General features: G+C 39.1%; 1 protein-coding gene across 11 annotated transcripts; it reads left to right on the plus strand.

Annotated features, from left to right (window-relative positions):
- Nucleotides 1-16,055, plus strand: LOC118576654 (gastrula zinc finger protein XlCGF17.1-like). Of its 11 annotated transcripts, none has more exons than XM_036176845.1 (7): nucleotides 1-1,372; nucleotides 1,882-1,924; nucleotides 2,433-2,500; nucleotides 8,420-9,617; nucleotides 9,770-9,855; nucleotides 12,519-12,645; nucleotides 13,601-16,054. In XM_036176845.1, the coding sequence occupies exons 5-7, from the start codon at nucleotides 9,826-9,828 to the stop codon at nucleotides 14,698-14,700; spliced, it is 1,257 nt and encodes a 418-aa protein (XP_036032738.1). In that variant the 5' UTR covers nucleotides 1-1,372; nucleotides 1,882-1,924; nucleotides 2,433-2,500; nucleotides 8,420-9,617; nucleotides 9,770-9,825; the 3' UTR covers nucleotides 14,701-16,054. The 11 variants fall into 11 exon arrangements, with proteins under 11 accessions (XP_036032738.1, XP_036032744.1, XP_036032737.1 ...); XM_036176851.1 differs by having other exon boundaries at nucleotides 1-221; nucleotides 1,190-1,924; XM_036176844.1 differs by having other exon boundaries at nucleotides 1-1,924.
- The last annotated feature ends 1,177 nt before the right edge of the window (nucleotides 16,056-17,232 follow it).

Genomic DNA, 17,232 nt, shown 5'->3' on the forward strand with positions numbered 1-17,232 from the left:
GGGAGGGAGGAAGGGAGGAAGGAGCACTCCGGTACCCGCCGTTCCCTCTGCGATCTGGAGACCTCTGGCTTCCCAGCCCGCCGCGCCGGAGACTCAGGCTGGGGTCCCAGCGGGGTGTGACAACTCCGCGTAGCCACAGGTGGCGCCCGGGGCGGCCTGGGAAAGTCACAGTCACAGCGCAGTGGCGGGAACCGCAGCCCGGCGGCCCTGGAACCTCCCAGGTCAGAGGAGCTGCGGGGCTGGGACGCGGGAGGGAAGGACGGGGTGCGAGCAGTTTCTCTGCTGTTCCTAAGGAAGCCTGAAGTTCTGCAGTGTCTTACCATTGTCGATAAATTTCACATCATCTGAACTGGGCCTTATTGATATATTTTTTTTTTTTCACTCATCTTATGGTTGCCAGAACGTATTATTTACAGAATAATAATCTGATAGAGGACTTGCATTATCTTTTGTTTGCAAATGTGATTCTCTTAGCCACTGTGGCACTTGCTAACCCCCTGGAATTTAAATTCATTCATGCTTTCTAAATCCTGTTTTACTGCTCTGGTAATCAAGAGCGTGGCCTTTGCCCCTGGGGACCAGGCATCTCCAGAGAGCTTTTTGTACAGTAATCACTTAAGGAGCCACTGCATCAGATACCAGAAAGTATATTTTAGCAAGCTTTAAAGTTATGATTGTAAACATTGACATTTACTAAACAAACTTTTTAATCCCTATTTATTTTCCATCTGAGACATATGCGCACTAGAAAGTAAATACAGCATTCAGAAATGTGTTTTTATATGTTTAATTCTTAATATTACACCTTAGATTCTGCAAAAACACAGTAAGTATGCATGCTGTGAGAGTATATCAGGCCATACTATTTTTTACAGTTTTAAAACACACAATAGATTAGGACAAAATTAGAAGGCATCTCTTAAATAATTCTGATCACTCAATTATATGAGAAAAAATTTTCTCTTCCTGTTCCAAGAAAAGCTCCCTTCCTATGGACACATGGCCAAGTAGGCATGGGTGTTCTTCTTTGGTTTTGGTTTTGTTTTGTTGAATAAGTATCTCAATCCTGCCCTGTCCGGCTCAATCCGTGGACACCAGTCTGGTCTCACATGGGATCTGCCTGCTTCTACCTTAGTAGGACAGGAAGACAGATGGCTCAAACACTCACTTCCTTTATTTTTAATTTCAGAATTTGTTGACAGTGACTGTGGACTGGTCTCAGCAGGAGGGACAATGCCTGGATGCTGCTCAGAGGGCTGTGCACAGAGATTGGATATTGCACAATTGCCGCAGTGTGCTTTCTGTGGATGAGAATAGTGTTCTCACATTCCCCTTGCCCCTCTTCAGGATTCCTGGGAAAACTACTCTGCAAGTGTGTGAGGTTTCTGTGAATGAGTGTCCTTTTGGCTGGTTTAGGCTTTCATTTTTGTTCCATGATAAGTACAGAAACTCAGTGGTGTATAATATCGTCATCCCAATCATTCCGTTCCATTTCCACTCTTGTATTTTGATTGAGCTGTGATTAGAAGTGATGGGACTCAAGTTATGCTAACTGAAAAATGGTCCCAGAGTGTGTTCACTATTCTGACACAGCGTGACAAATGGGGAGTCATTTGTAGAATCATTTTTTTTTTCTCATTATCCAGTGAATGATGCCGTCAGGACTTTGATAAGAATTGCTTAGTATCTCTGCAAAATTTTAGATCTGTCCTCATTGCCCTCCCATTGATATTGTCTGTTGTCTTTCATCATGCCAGTACTCAAAGGTTTTATTTCTATAATTTTAATAGATTTTGAAATCTTGGTTTGATCTGAAGCTTTTTGATCTCTGTGCTGCCTCAGATTTCATATTCATTTACCATTACTTTATTTATTTTGCAGAAATATCCCATTCCTGTTGAAATGAATTGATTAGAATATTTACGTAAGAGAAACCTCCTTGTCGATTTGTGTTCTCATGTTTGAATAAGAACATGAATGCCGTGTGTCAGTGTTCACATGTCATATGTATTTGAATCCTTCTGTTTTCCACCTGCTGTCTCTGTTCACATGCATGTTAGTCAGGGAGTTGTTCATTTTTGCAAGAATGGACTATAATTAATCTTTTCATATGAATCCACATGTGTAATATAGTTGATCTTTTTTGTTTTTTTTTTCAAGACAGGGTTTCTCTGTGTAGCTTTGCGCCTTTCCTGGATCTAGCTCTGTAGACCATGCTGGCCTTGAACTCACAGAGATCCACCTGGCTCTGCCTCCCAAGTGCTGGGATTACAGGCATGTGCCACCACTGCCCGGCTATAGTTGAATCTTACGAGAATAGTTTGCTTATCTGATTGTTGAAGAAACTCCTCACTGACCTACATGGCAGCTGCTGTAAGCTGGATTCTCACTGATACTGTGTTTCTGAGTTCGTTCTGTTGTATTTTCTGCAGGATTCATTTTGTTGAAACCTTGAGTGTGGTCACTGACTAGGAGGAGAGGGGATCTTGGTGAACATTGGGTGAGCATTTCTTTCATGACTAACAGTGAGGAACATTTTTAATGTGTACTAATTGGCCATTATAACTGCCTTTTAGCATGATCTGTTAAAATTACTTGCTTGTTAATTGACATGATTTTTATTTGTGTTTTTTTTATTTCATAAGATATTCTGAGTATTAACTAGTCATACTACAGATAGCTAGCTAATATATTTAACTGCTCACTCAATAGGCAGTTTCTTTATACTTAATTTTTAAGATTTCCATGCATGTTCTTTATAGCATGTGTCCTTTTTGTCATTTTCTCCATTAGAGCTCATCCATGAAAGTCTGGGATTCATTGTACAGTGGGAGAGAATCAACCCAGTTTAATATTTTCTGTCTGAGTACATGCTTTCCCATCACCATTGGTTGGTGAAGTTGCTTATCGTGAAACTTGCATGTCTTATTTTGGTGACATTCACATGGTTGTTGCTATTGTTCTGTTTCTGGATCTGCTGCTCTGTTGCATATGTGTTCTGCTGGTCATGTGATTCTGCAGCGTGATCTGGAATAACGGGTGGGATAACTCAGGCTCCGCTCTACATACCTGGCTTGTTCTGTACTCTCACATTCTTTGTGTTTCCCTGTACATTTACTTTTCTATGTTTGTGAGTACTGTTTAATGTATTGTGTGTGTCATAGCTAATCACCTTATTCCCCCTCTTCTGTTGAGTTCCCTGGGATTTGTACTAGGTCACATGGATTTCCTCTTCATGGCTGTCAGCAGTCACTCATTCTCTGTATGTGACCAGTTAGGAGTCTCTGAAGTAACTGTTCCCCATTGCAAACAAAAGCTGTCAGACCCAGGCTGACAGCTGCACCAGGCTATGGTGTGACCACAACTAGGTAAAAGCAGTTTGAGTATTTCTACATGTAGCAAAATGTCATGAATGGATTCCCTCCTATGGCCTGTCACTCTCCTAGTCATAGGCTCTTGGCCACATTTCCAGTACATTGTTTCCTTCTCTGGAACTGGCCAAAAATGTAAACAGAAAGCATTTCATTACACAGAAAATTGTCTTCACACTATGACACCACTTTAGGAAACCAAAGGAAAAAAAACCCATCAAACTGTGATACAGGAGACAGACAGCTCTACTGTACAGTGCTGACACACACAGTTGGTATATGTCTAAAATCTGAACCCCAAGTTCAGTGAAACATAGAGTTTTATATCCTTCTGTCTCCCTGTGTGTTTCCAAACCTTCCTCATATCCCACCAATCCAGAGAGACATAGATTCTGACTGGCTGTCTTAAGTTAATTTAGTAGAGTTTGCTGAATAATCTCATATGCAGAAAATTTTCCTAAGGAACAAAAGAGATCAGAAGTCATTTATAGTTCTGAGGTTCAAGGACAGATATTGGTTACAGGCTAGACGTAGTAGGACAACACAAGGGTGCCGAGCAGACAGTTGCTGATCTGTCTGGTAGATCTCATCTGCTGTGCTGTATCAGTGGGTTAACATGCAGTCTCTTGAAGGGTGGTAGTGGCACAGGTGGCCCATATCTAGGTAAGGTCACTGATGACTTTTCTTGCCCATTAGCTTACACAGTACACTTTGGCGCTTTGAATGCTATCATCAGGGAATCTAAGCTATTTCTTTGACCCGTCCTGCAGGCCAGGTTATTAGGTCGGACCTGAGGAGGCACCACCTGAAAGACCAATGGGGGCGAGAGAGGAAGGAGACCAGGTGCATAAAGAAAGACAGAGACAATCTGAGTCGCGTTAAGGTCTCATTTATTGCAAAGTAAAGCAAGCTTATATAGTGGTGGATATGAGGGGAAGGGAGGGAGATGAAAAATTGTTAGAAAAGGGTTCAGGACGAGGTCTCTTTGGTCCAGTGCTCAAGCAACCGATCAATCAATTAGAAAAGGGTTAGGGAGAGGTCTCTTTGGTTCAATGCTTTGAACAACTGATCAATCAAACACACTCCAGGAAGTTTAATCTAAAAGTACACTTTGTGGTTTTTCCGGGAATGATTGTTTTTGCAATTCAATGGGTGCAGTTATGCCAGATCATCCAAGCAAGAAAAGTCAAGGCACAGCTATCCAACTTTTGGTTCCCAACATTTCTTCGACACTATACTGGCCTTAGTGGTCTGCTATTTTCTCTTCCTTGTTTCTTTGACATGTAAAACACCAACTGATACCGAGCATGGGTTTTATGGCTTATTTCAAAGATTACCCTAGCTGAGCTTTCTCATGGGATAATTTTTATTTCTGAAGTGGAGAACTGTATATTTCTTACAATTTGGAGTAAATTGCTACCTGACCTCTGTTAACTCCTTTAATTTGGATATTTTCTCTTTCCTTTTTGTTCTGGGTACAGTTGGTGCACTGTGCTGAGTTAGTGTGGACAGAATGGACACCTGTGTCCCTGTCCTGAGGAGAATGGGATTTTTCCAGTTTTCCTCATTAGGTTTGTGGCTTCTAGTTTTTATAATGCTGAAGCATGTTTCTCCTATTCCCAGATTCTTTAAATCTTTGATAACAAGCAAATGTGAAAATTTTCCACAGGTGTTTGATGGATATTATTGACATGACCATGTTCCTTCTATTACAATCTAGATATTTCCTGTCTTATATTGATAGGTCTATACATGTTGGAACAGTCTTCTGAAACCTTCGAAGGGATGTCTACTGTTTGCAGTAGTTTGCATTCCCAACAGGAATTAGAATAAGGATCCACTTTGCCATTTCTTCAAATGCATTCCTGGGCATTTGATTATATTTGTTGTTTATTATTTTCTTTTGGGGGAGATACTCATTATATAGCTGTTGTGAAAATAGGTATGTATATGAGGCTAGCGGCAAATTACAGAGTTACAGTTGCCCTGTGGTTCTGCCTAAGAGCCTCCTGCCCCACCCCCTCTGTTTTGTTCTTTTTATCTTATATTATAGAAACATTTGTTTTGGCAGCATGTATGTCTGTGTGCCTAGTGCCTCTGGAGGCCGTAAGAGGGCATTGGGTCCCCCGGAGAGTGGTTATGGATTGTTGTGAGTCCGAATGATGGTCCTGGGATTTTTACCCAGGTGGTCTGGAAAAGCAGTGAGTGCTCTTAGTTACTGCGCCATCTCTCCAGGCATTTGTTTTCCTCGTGTTAGCTGCTCTGGCTAGGGTGAGATGGAATATCAAGTTACGTTCAAGCTTGTAATTCTGTCATAGTTGAGAACTGTGAACACATTTTACAGTATTTTGGGGGCTTTATGGGTCTTTTAACAGACTGTAAATACAATATTATCCTAATTTATTTCTCAACCTGCTCATTGTTGGTATATTCTAAACTGGTGATTTGTGTATGATAATTCTTTTTTTTTAATTTTTTTTTTTGGAGCTGAGGATTGAACCCAGGGCCTTGCGCTTGTTAGGCAAGCGCTCTACCACTGAGCTAAATCCCCAATCCCTGTGTATGATAACTCTTTATTCTTCAATATTACTAAGGTGTTTGTCAAGTGTAAGTTTTTGGTGGTGTCTTTAGGTAGGTTCTAGATGCAGTCACACCATTGTTGAAAAGGTTGAGTTGTCTTGCTTTTCCACTGTATCTCTTTGTTTCATTGTCTTTTTCAAATGTCTGTAGCTAGTTCTGTTGTTGTTAATATTATTGCTACCTGTGTATGGGTGGTTGTTCTGCATGTATGTCTGTGCACCACACATGTGCAGTGTCCAAAGTGGCCAGAAGAGAGCATGGGATCTCCTGGAACTAGAGTTCTAGACAGTTTTATGAGCTGCCATTTGGTTGCTGCTCTAGAACCCCAGTCCTCTGGAAGAACAGCCGGTGCTCCTAACCACCTAGCCTCACTCCATCCCCTCTAGCTAGTGTAAAAATCTACCTTAACTATGTCTGGAGAGGACGTGTAGAAAGAAAGGCATGGAAGACAGAAGCTTTTGCTCCTTGTCTGCTTGCCCTCGCCTTGCTAGCACTTCTGTTCCTTACTGCCATGGATGTAGGCAAAGAGCCCACATCCTTGTGATTCTAGCATATACTGAAGACCAGCCGAGACATCCATTCTTGTTGACTCTAAGGTTTTCTTTTGCTCATAGTCAGCCATTGTTGGATTAGCTGGATTGCAGCCTATATGTCTTCTAATCAATCCCATGTCTGTCTATATGTAGAGAGGTTCATTCTGTAGGTTCTGCTCTCTAGAGAACCCTGATTAATACAGTACACCCTCCCTGTGTCCTCTGGTTTCTGCTTTGTAGGATTAGTGAAGCTGTTGAATTATGTGTTTCCTTCATCAAAGTTGAGAATTTGTCACCTATTGCTTCATAGTGTAGATGTCACAGCTACAAGCTGGTTTTCTTTTTATTGTCTTAACTTTGTTCATGATAGTATTAATATCCTAATTTAGTTGTCATAGTGCTTAACTCATTGAGTATTATTTGAATTCTGGTGTAATTGATAAATATCCATGGTTGTTTCTGAGAGAATTTGGTATTTTATTTACCTAGATTCTCCGAACACTTTCTCAACTTTTGTTTAAAATTGATCATTTAAGAAACTTGGCCACTGTCTGTTATTTAAATACGATGGAAAAGAGTAGAGCAGTTCCCCTGGATCATGAGGAGTGTAGATAGCATCGGTCCATTCCATGACCAGGTACGATCAGATGGAATGAACTTGGCTTTAAGTTTCATCTACTTTCTTTCTCATTGTCACTCTGTAATATTGGAGCATTTGCTAGGTAAGAAACCATCCAGATGTCCATTGCCTATCCAGAAAACTATTTGAGGGGCTATAAATATGATTGATGTGATACATATGTGTATCTACATATATAATGATGTCACGGTTATGAAAACATTGTTCCATAATAGTATGCAAATATTCAGAATAACTCTTGACACAAGGATGAACATAAGACATATGTGTGTGTAAATATGTCTATCTATCATCTATCTAATCTATCTATAGAAAGGATTATACACACACACACACACACACACACACACACACACACACACATATATGTAAAATTAACCTAGGCGTTTATCTCAATTTCACTTTCTCAGTTATCATTCATTCTCCCTTAGCTATCCATCATTCATTGTGTACCTCTGACCTTTCTAGCTTGTACTCCATAAAGTCTCTTTGGCATTTTTATGTTCTCCGGGAATCTCTTTGAGACAGTGTTTGCTTATTTCTAAATTATTAAGCACTTAATCATGTTTTCCAATAGTGCTTTTAACATTTCAATTGTTCTAGGAAGGTCCGTGATCTGGTTTGTATTGATTTGTGTGTAGGCTGAGAGGTCTGGATCTAACATCACTCATCTGCACATGGATAGTCAATCGTTTTCCCAGCACAGAGTGTTCAGAGGGCTCTCTCTTTCCTGGGTTTGTTGTTGACATTTGTTGTAGATGTATCCTGCTTGTTCAATAAGAAACACAGAACCGATTGCAGAGTTAAAAACCACGAGGTCAGAGCAAGAGCGGAAAACCTTACCCTTCACTGCTTCTGCGGTTCCTCCTCTCCGCAAGAGACCTACTTCTGTGCGTCCTATCTATTTAAAGACTTTCTGTTCTGTTTTCTCATTGGTTGTAAACCCAGCCACATGACCTCCTTGTCACTGCCTGTTTGTACAGACCTCCAGGTCTTCTATGGTTGGTATTGAGATTAAAGGCGTGTGTCTGCCAGGCTAGCTGTGTCCTTGAACACACAGAGATCCGCCTAGCTCTGCCTCCCAAGTGCTGGGATTAAAGGCGTGCCCCACTACTGCTCGGCTTCTGCTCTGGCTTGCTCTGACCTCAAGGCAACTTTATTGACATACAAATAAAATCACATTTCAATACAAATAAAATATCACTATAATTTGTAGCTTATATCACCCCTCTGGTATATGTTCATTTCTATGTTCCCTGTTCTATTCAATTTTCTACATGGTTCTTTGTGTGCAGGATCATGCTGTCTTTGCCTTGTGCCTCTGAATTATGAAGTGTGATCAGATCCTATGGTACCCCCAGGAATATCCTTTCTTAGGATTAATTTTGATACATGTGACTTTTCTGTGTCCCTGTGACTGTTTCCTTATCTACTTTTGTGAAAAATACCATTATTTGTCTGATGAAGATTGCTTCGATTCCACTTGTTGCTGTTAGTAATATTTTCACCATGGCTTTTAGTCAGAGAGTTTGTGTAGGTCCGTTTCCTTGTGTACTCTTATTTTTCATTTTTTTTCCCTGAGTACCTTAGGGATTTCTTCATAAAAATAAAGTCATCATTACTTAGTCTTATTTCTAGATCTTTTTGATGCAACCTAAATGGGTTTAATTTCTAATTTACTTCTAAAATTGTCATTATTGACATATAGGAAAACTAGTCATTTTGTGTGTTAGTTTTGTATTTTTTCAATAATAGTTAAAACACTTATCAAGTCTGAGGTTTCCCCCTGGAGTATGTGAAGACTTTTTTGTGTAATTGTATAATCATTAAAAAGGAATTGGTGCCTTTCTCTTCCCCTTGTCTTAGTCAAATTTCCCTGGCCCACTCTTACAGCTCTGGATTAAGTGAGACTGGAGAGCACGTGCATCTTTCTTTCTTGACAGTTTTCCTGCTAATGCCTGTCCATTTTGTCTGCAATGTACTGTTGACCTAGGTGTAACATACGTGTCCTTTATGTGTTGAGCCTGGTTACATTTTTTTCCTAGTACCTTTAGGAGTTTATCACAAAATCTCATTGTCTGTCTTTTGACATTTCTATTTCTACTGAGATTTTCATATTGCAGGGCTTTTGTTTGTTATGTTTTTTTTTTAAATAGTGTAGTTGGTAAAGTTACTATTAGTATTTTTCTGCCTTCTAGTAAGAAATAGTGTTTTGCTGCTTTTATGTCTTGGCCACAGTCTGTTATTCCTCAGCTCTCCTCTGTTTATCTATTCCTTATGTAAAAAGTCTTATTTCCTGTGTCCTTGTGGATAACTTCTCTCTGATTTTTCTAAGTATAATTTGCCTCCGATTATGATGTGCAGTGCTGCCTGGGTGGGTGACACGTGTTATTTCACAACTTTCTTCAAGTACACTTCTCTATGGATTTTAAGAGCCAGTGTTTCTGAGTACAGTGACATGGTTCACAGTTACTTTCTCTCGACACTCCAAATGTATCCTTCCATGCTTTCCTCTCTATGGGAATGTTGGCAAGACTGCTAATATCATTTGATGTGGGGGTCTTTATATGTACTTTGGCATTGTCTGTAGCAGAGTTGGATTAATTTTAGTTTTATATTTTTGACTCCTTGATGCGAAATGTCAGGAAGCATTCCAGTCTTTGTTCCTGAGACAGAAACTCAGAGAAGAGCAACAGGGAGAATGGCTGCTTCTCCGGTAAATGTGCGCCAGGTTGGTGTTGTGTCTAGAGTCATTTGAAAATTGTTTTTATATTGACACTATTCATTCTTTTAATTCCCGGCCTGTGGCAGTGTCATCTGAAGGGTTTATTTTGTATTCTTCATAGTCATACTCTTTTTTCTTCTCTGATAATCCAGATGAAATCTTATCCCATTGTATCTTCCCTCAATTATTACTGTGGGGATGTGATTGTCATAGACTTAAGACTGCAATTCTGAAATATTCCATTGTAAATGATGACCAAAGAAGTGTATTGATGCCCAGTTCCTGCAGAAGTTGGACCTGTGTCCTTATATATTAGTAAAGAAGGAAAGCCACACAGAGGTTACATTTTAGAGATGGTAAGGTTTCCAGAACCATGTTTATGAAAGTGGCCATGGAAATACCCACAACTTTTGGCTAACATCATTGAGTAATTTATGGAAAAGTAGAATGAAATGAGATTCCCTGTCTTGAATCCAAATACCAAATATTTCAGCACCCTACAGAGTGAGATGATGAAAGGAATATGTGGCTAGCTCTTCCCATAAAACTGAGGTTCCTGTGAGGAGCAGCAGCTTGCAGTATAGTGGATTCTCTCTTTGCTATGTGATTTCATGCAGCGATGATGTACCTATGGGTGTGTTGACATCTGAAATCGATTTGTCTCAGGAGAGGTTCTGCTCCTATCATGCTCTTGATTCCAGTGTTCAGTGGTAAGTTCTCAATAGACGACAGATCAGTATTTTCTCCTTGTTATTTGTTTTAGTTTTCAGACAGAGTGTAAGCAGTCCTGTCCTGACCTCTATATCGCATCACATGGAATGTATTAGTACAAATTTTCTGGAGAGTATTGACTTTATGCTGTGCATAAGCCATCAGTTTTGAAGCATAGACAAATGTTCCTTTTAATGACTTTGCTCTCTTCCTTTCTTTTGAAGGAGGAAGGCTCTCTGTATTTTTCCCCCTTTTCCTGAAGCTATGTATTATGCAGGTAGAGATTCAGAAGAAAAGTGGGGAGTTCTTTCTTTAAGTTTTTTTTTAAATTTTAGTATAGTAGTGTTCATCTGCATGCTTTTGTGCACTGCATGCCTACATGATGTCCCATGGACATAGTACATGGTCATCAGACTCTTGACACTAGAACCAGTCACTATAAAGAGCTACTGTGTATATAGAGAGAATTAAACTGGGTTTCTCTGCAGGGACAGCAAGTGCCCTTTACTTCTCAGCTATCTTTCCAGCCCCCGGGTTTATGGGTTATATTACTGTTTTATGACATAGCCAGTATATAACCTGGCATTTTCTATTTTTTGAAAAATAAAGGAAGAGTCATAATGATACTTATCTGTGCAACCTAAAATCATGTTACATGATTGAGCTCAATACTGAAGAAAAGAATAGAGGTGAACTTATAAGATAAGATTCAAGTTTTCTTTTCTGCCTCTTCTTCCTCCTTTTTTTTTTTTTTTTTTTTTTTGGCTTTTTAAGACAAGGTTTCTGGGTGTAACCTTGCCTGTCCTGGAACATGCTATGTAGACCAGGTTGGCCTCAAATTCGCAGAGATTTACTTGCCTCTGCCTCCTATGGTATTAAAGGTGAGCACCACCACTACCCAGCTAAGATTCAGATTTTCAATTGAGCCAATTTCATGATTAATGTTATACTCAGAATTAGTGAAGAGTTAGTACAGTTTAATTATTCTGTAGTGAAACCCCATATGGAATTTCTGAAATTTTTATTCATCTGTATTGGTTGTGTGGAGTTTTAGAAAAATTTAGATAATATTCACACTGTCTGATGCTGTTTTTCTATTTACTTCATGGTTATCAAAGTATTCTCATAAAATAATGTTACAAAGTATTTGATTCTGTGTTGTTTGGAATGTTGGATGTATGCATACTCCTTACTGTTTAAAAAAACTAATTTGACTATTAATTCATCCATAAGTTCTGCATTCCATATTCTTTGTTGTAGAAACAGTGTAGCATTACACCTAGGCCTTAGCATCTGAGCTTAGTATTTTAGATTAGAGTCATGTGAGGCCCAGCTACAGACAAGATTGATCCACTGTCCATATTTGAGCAAAGTTAACAGTTGTAGAATGTAGAAGCACAGTTTTGCTCATTATAACTTGACCATCTAAGAGTAGACATTGTGGTCCTGTTTGATTTCAACACAGCCTTTGTAGTTACATTCCTGCATCTAGATCTCATATGTGTATCATATTTCTGACAAGTTTGCTGATTGTGAGAGTATATAATCCTGTTTTCACTGAAATAGAAAATACAATAAAGAACATGACTATTCTAGAACGTGTCTTTTATTAAAATTAACTTCCACTTTTATTTTATGTGTTTGAGTATACTTGCTTTAATGTATGTGTGAACGCTACACCTGCAGAGTTCAGAGGAGAGCATTGGATCTGATGGAACCAGAGTTAGAATCTGTTGGGTAGCACCATGTGGGTGCTGGGAACCAAGTGTGAGTGCTCTGGAAGAGTAGCTAGCGCTCTTCTGAACCATCTCTGTAGCAGCTCTAGAAAAAGTTTATCTTTGAATAATTGTCACACCCCATCTATACCACAAGAATCTCTAATTCTTTAGATCTTTTTTGACCTAGGAAAACTTTTTTTTCCCAGCAGCACATGGTAAATGGGTAATTTTCCATTATAGGATCCATTGACATTCAGGGATGTGACTGTGGACCTGTCCCAGGAGGAGTGGGAATGTTTAGACTGTGCTCAGAGAACTTTGTACATGGATGTGATGTTGGAGAATTACAGCAATCTAGTCTTTGTAGGTAAGAATGCTCTTGTAGAATTTCTGACTAATCCTTTGTATTTACCTGCTTTGTATGTATGTAAACTCCCTGAACTGCCTAGAGACAACCAGAAATAAGGGAAATTCTGATAGTGAACATAACTTCTTCATGGTGCTTTTTTTTTTCTTGCATTTTGTCTGTGTTCTCTACAAGATTAACCAATGCTATGTTCTGTGCAGTCTCTCCAGCCCTCTTTTGTAGTTTTTAAAGAAAATTTCAAAGCTCAAAGAAAGCTGAATATGTAGAGCAAGGAAATGCATTGCTGCACACTTTTTAATTGGACTATTTTGATTTTAGTATTGAATTAAAGAATGCACCATTTTCTGATTTTTTAAAAAATTGAGAAGTTTTAACATAAAGACCTGTTGTTGGTAAGCATGTTGTTTTTATTTGTTTTTATTTGTTTATTTATTTTTTTGACATATGGTCTATAGTCCTGGCACAGCATCAGTTTAATCCTAACACTAGGGGTTGCTGAAGCAAGAGGACCTGGTGAGATCCAGGTGAGCCTGATTTACATAGCAAGTTCCTAGCCAACGAAGGCTACATAATGGACTCTGTTTCAAAAACATAAACAACAAGAAAATAAAGAAACATTCTTCCTATGATGCTTCAGAGAGCTCCCATCTCAAAGTCCATTATTGCATGATGTCCCATTTGTCCAACCTTCTGAAAGGTAAGCAGATTAGATAAGAATGAGAAGGCTATCATAATCCTTTTGGTTTGACAGAGGTCAGAGTGGAGGTCCTTCTGAGCATCCATTTAATGATATTTGTATGTATGTAAACTCCTTGAAAAAGCACAAAAGGCCTCTGCTGAGAGTTCTGTTCCTAAGAATTGCTATTTTACTTGCCTTAGAGAACTTAAGGAAACATTAGTAAATCTGTTACTTAGACATTAATTCTGATTAACCATAATTGTGCTAACTTTCCAGAGAACCATCATATATGTAGAAAATATAAGAAATTTCTGGATCAAGGCTCAAAGCATATTGTCCATCAGCATGTGAATATCCAAGAGAAGTCTTATAAATGTTGTGAGCTTGGCAAAATAATTCATGAATCTTCCCAATATACAACTTATGACACAAGAGATACTACAGAAGACTACATAAAGTACAGATGTGGTAACCACAAGGGTGCCTCTATTGAGTCATCAGTCATAAAGACGCATAAAAATGGGGACTCCAGAGAAGAACCTTGCAAATTTAAAGACTGTGTGAATTGTTTAAATTTGTTTCCCATCAGTCACAATCAAAGAATCCACTCGAACCTCAGTATACACCAGAAAAATCATTCTGGAGAGAAACCTCACAAATGTAAAGCCTGTGACAAGTGCTTTTATCAGTTGTATCAGGTTAAATACCATTACAAAACTCATACTGGAGAGAGACCTTATAAATGCAGTGAATGTCACAAACGCTTTAGTCAGCTAACACACCTAAGAAGCCATCAGACAATTCATACAGGGGAGAAACATTACAAATGTAATGAATGTGGCAAAAGATTTAGTCGACTGACATACCTAAGAACCCATCAGCGAATTCATACTGGAGAAAAACCTTACAAATGTAGTGAATGTGACAAATGCTTCATCCAGAAAGCCCAACTTACAATTCATCAGAGAATTCATACAGGAGAAAAACCTTACAAATGCAGTGAATGTGAGAAATCCTTTACATGTTGTTCAGGTCTTAGAAAACATCAGCGAATTCATACTGGAGAGAAACCTTACAAATGTAGTGAATGTAAGAAATCCTTTACCAGTGGCTCAGATCTTAGAAGACATCAGAAGATTCATACTGGAGAGAAACCTTACAAATGCAGTGAATGTGACAAATGCTTTATTCAGAAAGTCCAACTTCAAATACATCAGAGAATTCATACAGGAGAGGAACCTTACAAATGCAGGGAATGTGTCAAAGTCTTTACCCACCTCTCAGGTCTAAGAAAACATCAGAAAATTCATAGTAGGGAAGGAAAGCTTCCATTAGTAAATAATGTGGCACATGCTTTATCCAAGTTCTGTTGTTAGGAACCATTGCAGGCTTCACACTAGATAATCGTTGTGAACATGAAAAATTTCCAAAATCTTATAAGTAATGTTCAAATCATAGAAAAGATCAAGAGTTTATATTGAGGAAAAATTATTCAAATGTGACTATATAGGAAAATTTTCATTAAGACGTTCTACTTTTTCAGCCTCAAATACTTCATAATGAAGATAAAATGGAAAAGCCTGAAGAATATGCTGTTATGTAACCATTTCCTGGAAACTGAAATGTTCCATCCTGAAGGAAAGTAATTAAGACAGGAAATGAAAACCCCCAAATAACTCAGGAAGTCCCTGAAACTGACAGGATTCACTCTGGTTAACTCCCATGAAAAAACTCAGATCACTCTACTATTTAGAAGAGGCTTTGACAAACTGAACCACCAAAATAGGATGCCCTTTAACCTGTAGATATGCCTGCATGTGTACAGTGTGCTCCAGGTGTCCAGTGTTCAAAAGCTGTATTCCATGCTGAGTTTGAGTTTCCTGATGGCAGCTGTCTCTGAGTTCCTTTTGTTCCTTTAAGCACCTCTTTCCCCATATTTCTCTGAGTATCCCCAATAAAGCTCATTGGTTCAACAAGATAGATCAGTGGCATCTGTACTTGGTTCTGTTGTCATTTCTCATTTGGCGAGAGTAGATGCATGTGTATGTTCTGACTCCCCAGGGAAAAATCTCTCATACAATATGTGCTAAAACCTATCTTGTTCTTGCTGTCCTGTTGTACACCACAACATTAATATTAAAGAGAAAGCATTTAGTCAACTAAATCAGGCAAGCTTGTTTGTGCTCACTGCTCCAGGCTTACTACCATGGTAGTACCTGGTCCTGTTAAAAGGGTTCGACACAGAATATATAGGCTTAGGGAGCCTCACAGAGGAAACTGCTCTCTCTCTCTTTTGCATTCATGGAGGAGAGAGGGAGAGGTCTACAGGGAGGCACATGAAAATACAGTTACAAACCTGTCAGTGACAGATATCCAAACTGGGCTGTGACCATATATGACTCTGAATCATGCTTCGAACCCATGATTCAGTCAAAGAACAGTGACTCTTAGTACACTGCTGCCTGTGGGCAAATACTGAATGCCATTGTGCTTTCCTCATGTCCTGCTGTATCTTAGAAATTCCACTCTATAAATCTCAAGAACTGCACTCAATTTCAATTTTTTTTTGCTGAATCTTTACACAATGCTAATATTGTAGACATACCAGAAAAGTCATCATGAAATGAAACTCAAGAAAATATATTAATTGAGACTTATATCCAGCTTAATTTAATGTGTGACTCTTCAAATATCAAGAAACTGCAAAGCTTTAAAAAGATAAACTATGAACAACATAGCATGTACATGCTCATGTACAGCTTAGAATTCCTCAAGGGTGTGCTGAAAGATCATTTTACAGGACTGAAAAAAGTTGGGGAAACATTCTAATATTAAAACATTGTATTAGAATATTGATACTTGTGATGGCTATTCTTGGTCATCAACTTGCCAACATCTGCAATTAACTAAAATATAAAAATGGAGGGGCACACCTGTGAGAGATTTTTGTTTAACTTGAAGTGCTAAAATCCATTTATAATCCAGATCTTTGAAGTGGGAAGACACATCTCTAATTTGGACCAAGCTTTCAGCTGGAAGCCTACATAAGGACATGGAAAAAAGAAGCTGTTGTTTGTCTGCTTACTCTTTCCTCAATAGCAAGTCCATTCCTTCACTGGCATGAGAGCCTACTTCTTCAAGATTCTGGCATATACTAAAGATCAGCTGAGACAGCCAGCCTTGGAATTAAACAATTACTGGATTCTTGGACCTATTGTACACAAGTAGCCATTGTTAGTGTAGCTGGACCACAGTTGAGAGAGAGATTGATTCATTCTATGAGTTCTGTTCTAGTGAGGGGTCAAGTCTACATTCATCTTGTAGCAGAACCTGTCAAATAATGAATCACCCACATGGTACTGGTTTTGAAGGGTTCATGGAGAGAGAGCAGCTGAGGTCTGGCATGTGTGGCAGGGTCAGTGGTTTCCTGAGAAGAGAGAGTATTGATGATTATGCAGCCTCCGTTGCAGTGGAAATTCTAGCCAGGAACATGGGATGACTGTCAAAGACAATGTCATGTATGGAATTGAACTTCCTTGAGTCTCCCCAAGACAAGTATGTGCTGTTCATAGCATAGTTAGAAAAGGAAAGTACTAATGGTCTTGGTCCTAGGAAATTGTGGTGGTATTTTGTTTGTACTCAAAATAAAATTGGCCTGAAGATCAGAGGACAAGAGCCAGCCACTAGATTAAACATAGAGGCCAGGCAGTGGTGGCACATGCCTTTAATTCTAGCAGTCGGGAGCAGAGATCTGTCTGGATCTCTGTGAATTCAAAGCCACCCTGGAATACATAAGATTAATCCAGTTTAAAAGAGAAACAGAGGCAGGCAGTGGTGACGCATACCTTTAATCCCAGGAATTGGGATCTCATGCCTTTGCTTCCAGTATTTGGGAAGGACACACACCA

This window comes from Onychomys torridus, unplaced genomic scaffold (assembly GCF_903995425.1).
Source record: "Onychomys torridus unplaced genomic scaffold, mOncTor1.1, whole genome shotgun sequence".
Lineage (NCBI taxonomy): Eukaryota > Metazoa > Chordata > Mammalia > Rodentia > Cricetidae > Onychomys > Onychomys torridus.